At 38.9% G+C, this 12,818-nt stretch overlaps 1 protein-coding gene across 1 annotated transcript; it reads right to left on the bottom strand.

Annotated features, from left to right (window-relative positions):
- Window positions 1–7,856: 7,856 nt before the first annotated feature.
- Window positions 7,857–10,280, bottom strand: LOC115665406 (uncharacterized). The gene is made up of 4 exons (XM_030587297.2): window positions 10,115–10,280; window positions 9,848–9,999; window positions 9,031–9,526; window positions 7,857–8,548 (listed from the first exon to the last, which is right to left on the bottom strand). Exons 1-4 carry the CDS (start codon window positions 10,120–10,122, stop codon window positions 8,191–8,193), a joined length of 1,014 nt encoding a protein of 337 aa, XP_030443157.1. The 5' UTR covers window positions 10,123–10,280; the 3' UTR covers window positions 7,857–8,190.
- Window positions 10,281–12,818: the final 2,538 nt, after the last annotated feature.

A 12,818-nucleotide genomic window follows, 5' to 3' on the forward strand; every position in this document is an offset into this window, starting at 1 on the left:
TTTTTAGTCGCATAGCTTAATATTTTTTACTAATCCAAATATTCTTAGCATTAATGTTTTTTTTTTATAATTTAAAGCGCGCTTTTCTTTATTTCGGTCATTTTGATAATTTTGATATTAAGCATGCATTTAAAATTGACATAAAATGGCCCAATTCCGCGATATGTATGTGTGAGAAAGACAGAGCGAGGGAGATGGAGAGTGTTGAGGCTGCGGAGATTCATGGAAAAGGACGATTAGCTCTATGATAACCCTCAATGGCAACGGGTTTGTCCCGTGTAGAGAGAGCGCTAGCAGCCGCGGTGGCAAGGCACATAGAGCGGCATGGCGGTCGAACTCAAGTGGGTGGGTGGTGTTTTTTGGGTGGTTGCAAATTAGGGTGGGTTTGTTGTTGGGTGCGAGAAAATCGGCACAGATATAATGGAAAAGGAAAATCATAAAATTGCGAACCAACGCATAATGCTCTTGTGACAAAAGTGCAAAACATGTATTTTAGATAATAAAGACGGGTGAAAAATAAAGTATGTTTTTTTATATTTTCTCTTTTTTTAACTCTAATATTTTATTTTACTACACGTTACGTTGGACTAAACTAAAGTAGTTTTACCCTTTATGTAATAGTTTTGGTTCATGTTAATAATTATCTATATTTTCTATATTACATTATACATTAATACAATCGATTACAATGCTTAAATTTCTTTTTCTATTCCCGATATATTCTTTCACATGTGGTGTTAGGCTGCGCATGACAACTTACCAAACAGTGTTTGATTCTGTTCTTTTGTTCCCAGAATCAGTTTGGGAACAGAAATGCGTTTGTTTAATTTTTTGATTCTTGGCACAATTTTATCAAAAATTGTTCCCAGAATTAGTTTTGGAGCAGAATCAAGAATAAAAAAAAAGTAGTTTCTTGATTATGGGAACAATTTTGAGAATCAATTTTTTTTTCTTCTTCCTTTTCTTGATTTTTAATTTAGCTTCTAATATCCGGCCCGAGGACCGCCCTCGCCGGATCTGACGAGAATAAAATATTTTAATAAAAAATATTATTAATAAAAAATATTTTATCGGCCATGGCCGGCAACCAGGCCATGGCCATAAAAAAGAAAAATATATATTTTTAATAAAAATATTTTAATAAAAAATATTATTAATAAAAAAAATATTTTACCTGCCATGGCCGGTGACCAGGCCATGGCAAAAAAAGAAAAAATATATATTTTTAATAAAAATATTTTAATAAAAAATATTATTAATAAAAAAAATATTTTACCGGCCATGGCCAGCACCAGGCCATGGCCAAAAAAAATAAAAATGTATATTTTTAATAAAAAAATTTAATAAAAAAAATATTTTACAGGCCATGGCCAAAAAAATGAAAAATATATATTTTTAATAAAAATATTTTAATAAAAAAAATATTTTACCAGCCATGGCCCGTCGCCGGCCATGGCCAAAAAAAATATATTTTTTTTTAATAAAAATATTATTAATAAAAAAATTATTTTACCGGTCATGGCCGGCGACCAGGCCATGGCCAAAAAAAAGAAAAAATACTTTTAACAAAAATATTATTAATAATAAAATATTTTACCGGTCATGGCATGGCGAAAGCAGGCTATGGCCAAGAAGGAGGAAAAGAAAAAAAGAAAAGAAAAAAAAGAAAGAAATATTAAAATATTTAAAAATATTATTAATAAAAAGAAATTTTGTGACATTACCAAACGCATTTCTGTTCTTTTTCTATTCCAGGGATGGAATTTTGGGCCGTTAATAAACGCCTTAAAATGCTCAGAATCAATTCCGGGCACAGAATAAAAAAGAATCATTTCTGAGCAGAATCTGTTTCCGAGCACAGAATCGTTGTCATGCGCAGCCAAGTTGGATCTACTGCAAATGACAAAACCAAATTTTCTCTCTATATTATTGTACATTATATGTATTTAATGTCCAACATTGTATTTTATAAAGAAAAAGACTTATTCCATTTGATTTAGTATATCTTTTAATGTCTAAAAGTGTATTTACGATAACTTTAGGCAATGCAGGTGCTACGTGCGCGCAAAGCATAAAAAAAAGTTAGTTGTGCGTTCGTTTAGCAAAAAATGAGTTATTTAGAAAATATTTTCTGCAAAATGATCGTACATATCGTTTAGAAAAATAAATGAATGAAATTTTTTTTCGTCATCCACGAAAATAGTTAGGCATATATTATTATCGATGATGAAAATATTTTCCATTGTCTAATTTTTATAAACGATATAAGTAATTATTTTTCGAAAAATGTTTTCCAAATTACTTATTTTCCGCTAAACGAACGCACCAATAAAAAAGATGAAGGGAGTGATTTCTCAATCCAAGTCGCCAACAATTTACTTTTTTATACTCGATAGGTTGGTTAGCAAATTTAAAACTCATTGGGAAAAAACCACCAAAAATCCCAAACTTTGCCATCTGTGACACATTTACCCCGAACTTTTTTTTGTGACACATTTACCCCAATGTATTTAGTCCATGGGCATTTTCGTCTTTTTGCTTTTTTTTTTTTTTTCCCTTCCGGCGAGGGGGCCTCGCGCGCGCCGGCGAGGTCGCCCTCACCGGGATCCGGCGAGGGGGCCTCGCCGGCGCCGAGCGAGGGCGGCCTCGCCGGCGTCGAGCGAGGCGGCCCTCGCCGCGCCGAGCGAGGGCGGCCCTCGCCGGCGAGCGAGGGCGGCCCTCGCGGCGGCGTCGGCGAGGTTCGCCCTCGCCGGGCGAGCGAGGGCGGCCCTCGCCCGACGCCGGCGAGGTCGACCCTCGCCGGCGCCGGGCGAGGGTCGACCTCGCTGAGCCTGGGCGAGGGCCGCCCTCGCTCGCCCGGGCGAGGCGACCTCTCGCCGGCGTCGGCGAGATTCGCCCTCGCCGGGCGAGCGAGGCGGCCCTCGCCGACTCAGGCGAGGTCGACCCTCGCCCGACGCCGGCGAGGGTCGACCCTCGCCTGAGTCGGGCGAGGGCCGCCCTCGCCGGATCTGGCGAGGGCCGCCCTCGCTCGACGCCGGCGAGGGCCGCCCTTGCTCGACGCCGGCGAGGGCAGCCCTCGCCCGACGCCGGCGAGGCCCCCCCTCGCCGGAAAGGAAAAAAAAGAAAAAAAAAAAGAAAAAGCAAAAAAGACGAAAATGCCCATGGACTAAATACATTAGGGTAAATGTGTCACAAAAAGCAAAGTTCGGGGTTTTTGGTGTCACAAAAAAAAGTTCGGGGTAAATGTGTCACAGATGGCAAAGTTTGGAGTTTTTGGTGGTTTTTTCCCAAACTCATCAGAGCATAATTTTCACTTATATTTTTCAAAATTGCTATTCATTTTTCCCTCTATCTCCTATTTTTTTCTCAACCTAAAGTAGTGTTTGTATAATTTAACCGAGATCTTTGGTTTTAAGCGTGACCCGCGAGATGGTAAAAATCAATATTTAGCTATATATGCGAGGGTATAACTGCGAATTCGGGGTGGATGCCAACATTCGAAAGTTTGCTTTATATATCTTGTCGTGGCGTCTTGCCAATACGTCCAAATGTCAAAAGCAAAAGATGCAAAAGGATTCTTATCATCATTATTATCGTCGCATGCCCGTCTTCACGAGGGCACTAGCCTATCACGTAAGGTCATTTTAATCGTGATTTGATTCGAGATATTTCGTGACTTGCACACTTGATTTCGACGTGGACAATGTCCTAAATTAGCAAAGAGAATATATCGATGCCTTGGCCTTTATTATGAAAATTACATACATAGTACCCGCCTAGGGTTTGAAGCAAAACCTTTCACATTAGTGGAAAGTTGGAAACGAAGATAAGGTCTTGCGATGTCTATCTCTTAAGCATGACATATATCTATACACAGACTGACAGCTTTCGCATTCGATGTCGCAATGACCTCTCCCTTGTCGACCTTCTGTTAATAAAAATGAGTATAATATAGATATCATCGCAAGTGATCAGACGGGTCAATCATAAGATATTTACTTCATAAGTCTTTGAAACACATCCCGCTCATCCGTCATATTTCCCGTGTACAAAGCGCATGTGGTGTCACCGAGCACATTCGGGTCTTTCTCAATTACAAAATTCCCATGTGAGGTTATTACGGAGATAGTAAAATGGGGAGCGATGTGATATCATGTCGGCGTGACCGAATGACTTTGGTATTTGGTCTCTCTCTTCCACGGCGTATAAGTTCAAGTATAATGGAAAAGTCGAGTAATATGTTGAGATAAGCATACTCGTAATCACGTATGGTAGGAAGAAACTAGAATGTAATATACTAGGATAATACCCGTGTGATGTATAATGCATATATTTGTATATATCTGTAAATTATGGATTAGGGAAGGAAGCCATCACAAAAAAAATAATAATAATAATTCCGTTGGTACTTTCAATACTAAAGAAAGATATAGTGTGTTTAGGGTAACAACATTCGTCTCTTTTCGTATTTAAAATTCGAGTTCTCAAGCTAAGACGCATATCATTTTGTTTTGCCTTCTCTATTTATTTTAAATCTTTTTTCAAGATGATCTTTAAGGACTTAACAACTTCAATCATTGTCACGCATCTGATAATATTTTGCATGCCTTGAAGGATTCGATCGTGTGCGTGCGATTTCACTTTTCGTTCGATCATTTTCAAACATCCGATAACATTTCCGGGGGCTTTGAAGGATTTGAACGTGTAAGCATGATTTCAATTTCCGTGCATTTACCTCTTTAATTCCAATACATTTTGCAATATTAATAAAGAAAATAAAGTTCTAATGCATTCTCTTCTATCTCGAGAGGGTATTATGTAGGCTAATTTCTAAAAAGAAAATGTACGAAAATTATATGCCAATAAGATAGTGAATTAGTACAAGTGAGATCGACCGCTCATTGAGGGAAAATTGGACATGAAACATTCGTTGCAAATATGTAACATGATATAATAAATTATTATTTCTTCATTATATTATCATGATTAGAATTTGATTGGTTGATGGTATAGGTTATACATGGAAATTTTGTCTCTCTTTTGTTATAGTACTAAAATTATAAGAAATTGACTATTAACTATAAGTTAATAATTGCATTACAACATAAAGTTAATGACGGTGATGTAATATCCTTAGCCAAAATATTTTGAATATGTTATGGTAGTTACTATGCTTAATGTTATGCAAATATTGTTATTATGTAATATTTAACAATAACGTTTGTACATTACCTTAGCTAAAATATTATTATTGTATTATCTTATTAAATTATGATGATGGTTAATATTTGATTAGGGATGCATAGTATGGAGAATGTAGGAAAATTTATGTCTTATCTTTTATTTAGCATTAAATCAATTTCATAAGCATTTGGATCGCAAAGTTTTTATTCCAATTAGAGCTACCATTGGTGAACAGCATTAATTTGGCAAATAACATATTTACATGCAAAAAACTTTGCGAATAATTCTCTTTTTCCAATTAGAATGTTTCATGAACGTAAATGGTTAAATAGTGCAAAAATGGTTCATCGTTTCCATGAATGAAAGGCAAACATGGCCAACGTCCATGTACCTATCATCGAATCAAGCTTTAAGTTTTACGAATCAATGAACCAATCAAGATCGGTCGAAGTTAGCATTGATTTGGCCATGATTAATCAATTCTATATATTTGTACCCTAACGACCTCACTCTCTCGCTTGCAACCTCTGCGAAGGGTACTACTTATCTCGTTAATATGAATCAAACCCAAAACCTCTTAAATCTTATTAAGGGTGAACCGGAAAAACCATTGAGCCAAACCTTATTCCTTTGCCCTGAGGCCTAAGTATGAACCTTATTTTTTGTATTGTAAGTCATATTTAATCAGGCATGATATAACACACAAGTAAAGATATTAATAGTAAGTGATTGAGTCAATTTCACGATGGTCATTCAAATTGGTAATATATGTATCCATCTGGTATGCATTTGATCCTATTTAGCGCTTAATATTAAAATAACTCAATTCTAATGGACCTGTTACACCATGGATTTTAGACGGCATCACTGTTATAATCATACCACTCATGAGTAAACTCGTCCCATTTTTTAACCCATGGATCATAAATGCCTTTAGAATGGCAAAACCTAACATAATACGTATATTAAATGGGTTTATAACTTATTACACCAAATTCACCTCTATGACTCTCTCTTCATTCTCTCTCACCCTCGCTCGATCTCGTGCTCGCTCGCTCGCTCCGCACTCTCACTTCAATTTGGGTATGAATTTTCCTACGTCTTGTTAAACATAGAAGTGTTTTATCAATGTGGGTCGGCTCGATTATGAGTTGGGTTATTAAATTTGCATTGTATGGAAAATAGGTCGAAACAGGCTGAATGAATCTATTTGGGTCGGATTATTATCGACTCGATCCAAATCCGATCGGACCCAGCCGTTTGATTGGTTAATTCCTAAGCAAGACCGAATAAAACGGAAAATGAAAGGGAACAAAAAAAAAAAAAAGAGAGGGGTAAGGTACACAAAAAATCTGGACAGGAGATCATGCGCCATATAATTGGAGGTGGGGCCCACGAAAAGGACGGACAGGATCACTGTTCATGTGCACGCGGGTGGTACTGGCAAGCACCGATGGATCGCCTGATCATTTGATTGGGCCTCCTTTTTCCCCAATTGGGCCCCCCCACCCGCCCTCTTAGCATGCTGCATATCCAATTTTCTTGGATGGCCTTTCCCCTAATTTTCCTATTGTGGTTGTTAATAATAACAACAACAACAACAATAATGCTAGTCATTACAATGGATATGTTTTCAGGATAATTTCCATGTCGATCCATGGGTTCAATCTCAACCATATTTGATGTTACACCAAGATCTTCGCATGTTTGGATAGACATATACTTCTCGCTCGCTATAATCGACATATTATATATTCTGTTAGACCTTGTACTTTCTGTCGCGCTAAATCCAATTGATATCGATGATTTATGGTGACGAAATCTTTGTCGGCGATGCTACGGAAAATAGAACCAGACTCATGTCGATACCCCTAGATAAAAACGTATGAAAACCGTGTCGACCGATTTACTATTAAGTCGACTCATGCGTGTGCCTTCCTTTCAAATTACGGTCTAGAGCTCGAATTGCGTAAGCACATGGCAAGTTCCCAACTCCGACCTCAACTTTAACAATTGAACCGCCTGATTTTCCCTATAATTGTCTTGACCAGTTCGATTCTAAGGTTGAACCGGCTTTTAAACCAATTACTATCATTTGTATTCTAAGAGCCGTGGAAACAAATTCTATACAACTTAATGGATTTTACATTGATAGTAGAATTTGGAATTGGAATCCATTTCAAGATTTACTCGGGAGTGCTCGTGGACCCGTACCAAAATCAAGAAAAGAAGTTGGATTTGTCTCGAACTTGAAAGAATATGAGCAACCGTACGATCGATCCTAATTGCATAAAGTGTTCATGAATCTTGATCTAGTTGATTCAAAATTGCATATGCAAACCTTCCCATGATGCAAAATGACATGATATTGCATTGCATGCACAATGTTAATATGGATGCATGGCAAACTAAAAAGATTATAATTGAAGGGGGATATGAACTTTTCTCCAATCTTGGCTCCCTCAAAGTCAATGAGCACTTTAGAACATTGATGGCTCTTTTTACCTTTTAATCGCCCTTTACATCCGATTCTCTTTACCCTTTTTGCGAGGGACCTGCTAGGGCAATCAAGCTACTGAGTTATAGGTGCAAAGGCTGTATCAATAGGCGACCATTTCGTGAGAAACCAAAAGCACGGAAAGTGAAAGAACATGAGGATTCATGTGGTTCGGTTCGGCGAACTACGTCGACGGAGAGAGACGTTCAAAGCCCATTGCTCAAAACTAAGGGGTGGAAGAAGAGTATTATAGTGCAAAACCTATGTTCCACAAAGTCGATACGCCACAAGAGCTCCTCAAACTATATGTAGATGGACAATGGTCCACATTGCCTGGCCGTGAGGTTACCGATTGACCCGACTCGCTAAATTGGAGCCACCTAAAAAGAAACGACGTGTAATAAAGTACGTAACATGAATCCGCAACCGATTGCCTACAATGTCTTAGAATCAGCTCAGCAATCAGAATGACCCAACTCTTCCCTGATCCTAGTCTCATCTTCCTGATGCTACATCTTCCTGCTTTGGGTGCAATGCTCTCGCAATTCACACTGCAGCTCTTCAATGAACCGAGCTAGAGCCGTACCATCATCATGGGTTGGGTATCTTCCTCTGCAGTCTTTCCTAGCATTCTTCAGCAGCCTTTTGTCGATGGACTTGACACTTCTGTGTGGGCTCTCACTCCCACACTCTCTCTTAGAAATGGACCTCAACCCCCTGGTAGACACGGTTATGGGACCTTTTCGAGACTCTTGTTCGGCTGCGAACTGGTGAAGCCCGCGCTGTATCTTCTCGAATGCGACAAGGAAGGCTGCTGCATCGGTTGGGTCCAGGATTTTCTGGGCCACCAGCTCCAATGTCCTGAACCTGCCAAGCATTGAAATATCACTAATTAACAGCACATTATTAGTCATCATGTCAATAGAATTTGGGGGTTTTTTGAGTGGACTTTCGTGCTTACTCACAATTTCCTAGCACTCGTTGAGTAACTCTCAAAGTAATTGAGATTTTTAGGCTCAGTCTTCTGATTTGAAAAACAGAAACATACATTGTACTTATTCCCGCAAGTTTCCGTGGAATGTGAGTCGAAACCTTACATAGATGGTATCAGAAAGTCGAATGCATTTGACTGCACATTTATTAGCAGTGCAAAACCAGAAGTAGGTTCAAGACCTCACCGAGAAATTATGCGGAATCTTGGTTAAAGGATAATATATCTCAACTAACAAAATAACCAGAACTTCATTGACTAACTAACATGATAAACATTGCTTACTGAAAGTACACAAATTCAAAGTTTTTACCCGAAAACGAAATGAACAGAATATGTGAAGGGTAAGGGGTTAGACCTGAGCTGTTGCGCCTTGTTGATGACCTGCTTGATCTTCTTGAACTCAGAATAAACTGACCTCAATGCGGAAACAGCACCAAGTCCCTTACTTTGCCCAGCAAACGGAAGCCTCAGAACACACGTGGCTTGAATCTCAGCCATTTCCCCATCGATGATCGCCTCCTCGATCTTGACCTCGCGGATCAACTGCATTAAGGTCCGTTCGATCTGACCCGGGTTGGTCACCAGCAGCGAGGAACGTGTCAGCCCATGAAGGAGGCCTAAGATGATGGAGGGCCTCCAATCGCCGAACCAGCCTACGCAGGCCAGCTCGAGGGGTGGAGTTGAATCGGGCACGAGCATTTTGGCCACGTCGCTGAGCCGGGCCGGGTTCATTACCCGGTTGTTGCAGTCATAGAACCGGCCCAGCTGTTCTTCGATTAGGAAGTCTAGTTCCCACCCTGCCCTTGGCTGTTCTTCCATGTCCTGCACTTGCCTCCGGGAAACGTTCTTTTCTGGAGAGCAATCATGTCGACTCGATGAACAACTCATTCAAGCATCGTCACTTTAGGAAATTTAAAGCTTGTAATCGAAAAGAAATGTACCCAAGAATTTCGTTCGAAATGTCAAAAGATAGAAGATTTGCGCTTTACCAAGAAAGTGGAAAAGATTTTGTTCGACTATGCTTTTTCTTCACGGGATCAAACAGTTCTTTCTTTCATTCAAAGAAAAACAAGAATGACCCAAGATGGTGATTGAACGCGGATCTTATTCCGGGAAAATGAGAGAGAAAGTGCAGCAAACTGGAAAAACAGAGAAGCATCCTTTTCCCTAACCTCTTTTTGGCGTTCGAAAAGCCATGCATTGGAACTTCTGAGAAAGTTCGTCCGTGTCTTCTTCATCAATGGCTGTTCCTCCCTCAAACTTTGTCTGCATTTCCGGACGTGCTTCAGAATTTCCAGAGGCGACGTTCTTCTTAGAGTGATTCCTGGAAAAAAAAAAAAGGAGGGGACAGCGAAAGAGATGAGAAAAAGAGGAAAGACAGTTCCGAGACCTTCGAAGAAGAAAGTATTGGATTATTCAACTCGGAATGGGACGATCACCTCTCCATTGCCTTCGTTATTCTTGCCTCTCCCCCGGATCTCCTGCTCAATTCCACAGACGAAATTGCTTTCTTGGTGATGATGATCTTTCCTTAACGCGGGGAAGGCCAAATGCAACAGTCACTTTAAGAGAGAAAGAGAGAGTCTTTGCTCTGTTACGAAGAAGGCGTGAGCACGTAAGGATTTTTCCGGATCATATTAATTAAAATAAAAAAAAATTTTGTTGGGCCGGGATTTCTTTTCATGAATGTGGGCTAAATTGCCTGTTGTCACGGTCCGGAGTTTTCCATCGAATGATCCAAGAAAACGTTGGACCTCAAATCTTCTAGGTATTTTTGGATTGTTTTTGTATACTTTGCAATATTCCCCGTAAGGGAAAAGTGTTAGATTGGTCTTAAACATATTGCATTGGAGCCAATTTACTCCTAAGCTTTTTAAGTGCGACGATTTAATCTTAAACATTTTGGTCTCGTGCCAATTCAATCTTTCCGGCTAATTTTGGCCGGATATTATTGAAGTGGATGTCGGTTGGCTTCTGTGGAGATGCCGGCCAGCTTATGTGGCACCACCGTCGTTAATGTAGGTAATTTTTAATAATATTTTAATTATTATTATTTTAACTTTTTTTCCTTTTTTCTTTCTTTTGCCAATGGAAGAAGAAAGGAAAAAAGAAAAGAAAGAAAAAAGAATAGAAAAAATCATTTAAAATATTAAAATATTATAAAAAAATCGTCAATTTCAACACCGACAGTACCACGTCGGCCAGCTGACGTCCATGTTAACAATATCAGGCCAAAATTAGCTGGAAGGACTGAATTGACACTAGTTCAAAAGGTTTATAATTAAATTAGCACAATTAAAATGTTTTGAATTAAATTAACATCAATACAATAGGTTTAAGATTTTTTTGACACTTTTTCTTTCCCTATAATATTCCTTAGGATATTCCTAAGGGTGGGCAATATGGTAAATGTACATAAAGTGGTAGATCTCCACCATTAGATTGAAATGACAATCTACGAATGTAGTTCAAGCCATAGTTGTATAAATAGGCCCTCCTCTCCTCACTTGTATAATTCACCAGCAATACAATATTCATAACTTCTCTATAAAGTTTCTCGTGAGTGTGGCATGAAAGCTTGAAAGAAGTATAAGAAAGCTTGAAAGAAGATTTATACACCGAGGAGCAAATTATTTAAATAAAAAATATTTGTTGCGCCCGTATTTCTTTGATGGAGGTGGGCTAAACTGCCTGGATTTTTTATGCTGATCAGAAAACTAGGCTCAGGCGCATATAAGTGGTTGATCGAATATAGGTAATTAATAAGTGATCGGGTTGTGATTTGTGCTTGTACCGAGATCCTGGAAGCTCTGGATCCTAGAAGATGGTTACAAGTAGCAGCAGAAGGTGCAATTTCAGCCGATACTAAAAATTGAAAATTTTAATTCCCGTCAACGGATTGAGAACAGAGAATCTGACAGATTTTTGAAGCAAAATGTCCACTCCACACCACACTACAGCCCAGCAGGGCCCCTAGCAGGCCCCAAGCAGCAGCAGGCCCTCCAGATGGCCCCCACCAGCATTGGGCCCCCCACCAGCAGTAGGCCCAGCACTAGGCCCCCAACAGTGGGCCCCCCACCAGCAGACCCAGCAGCAGGCCCCGCCAGCAGCCAGATGGGAAGAAGTTGATCTACAAACAAGAAAAAAGTGAAAGGCATTAATAAACTTATCAATGAATAACCTTTACAAGACTAGTTACATGTACTTCACAATGGTGCATAGGAAATTCGTTCATATCTGTCAGTCACCGTTTCTTGCTCAAATTTCTGCTGCATTTCAAGATGTTCTTCTGTATTTTCAAAGGCCACATTTTTAGAGTGACTCTTGAAAAAAAAGCAAGGGAATTACGAAGGAAATGAGAAATAAAAAAAAATGGATAGTTTCGAAATATTCAAAGAAGTAAATTGTTCTACTCAGAATTGAATGGGACGATTACCCCTTCATTGTCTTCGTTATTTTTCCCTGTCCTCCAGATCTCCTGTTCGATTCTATAGATGAATTGCTTTCTTGTTGACGAACTTTCTTTAACGCAGGAAAGGCCAATGCAACGGTCACTTTAAGAGAGAGGAAGCGCGAAGACTCTTTGCTCTGTTACTAAGAAGGCATGAGCACATAATGATTTTTTTAGAGCAAATTATTTAAAATAAAAAGGGTTAATACATGAAAAACAAAAAAATGGTACACATGTGATAAATTTACGAAAACTAATATTTTACCACAAAAATCCACAAATTTCTACATATTTGACAAATATACTTTTAGTTAGTTTCTGTTAAATTTTACTGTCAAATTGATGAATTGGATAACACGTGCCAGTTGACGGGTGTACCGGTTTGGGGTTTTACTCTCCATTTGTCACGCGTGTACCAGTTCGTGATTTTTCGTGGTATTAATCTAATTTAACGAAAATTAATGGAGGGTAAGTTTGTAATAAATGTATCAGTTTGGGGTTTTTTGTGATCAAAAAATCAGTTTGGGGTAAATTTGTCACTATCAGTTTGGGATTTTTGATGATTAAAAAATTAGTTTTTGGTAAATTTATGACAATGTACCAGTTTGGGATTTTCGTGGTATTAACACAAATAAAAAATATTTGTTGCGCCGGGATTTCTTTGATGAATGTGGGCTAATGTTGACACCTAA

The sequence above is a fragment of the Syzygium oleosum genome, unplaced genomic scaffold, assembly GCF_021117445.2.
Source record: "Syzygium oleosum isolate NSW1041296 unplaced genomic scaffold, Sole_v2.1 Sole_v2.05, whole genome shotgun sequence".
Classification (NCBI taxonomy): domain Eukaryota; kingdom Viridiplantae; phylum Streptophyta; class Magnoliopsida; order Myrtales; family Myrtaceae; genus Syzygium; species Syzygium oleosum.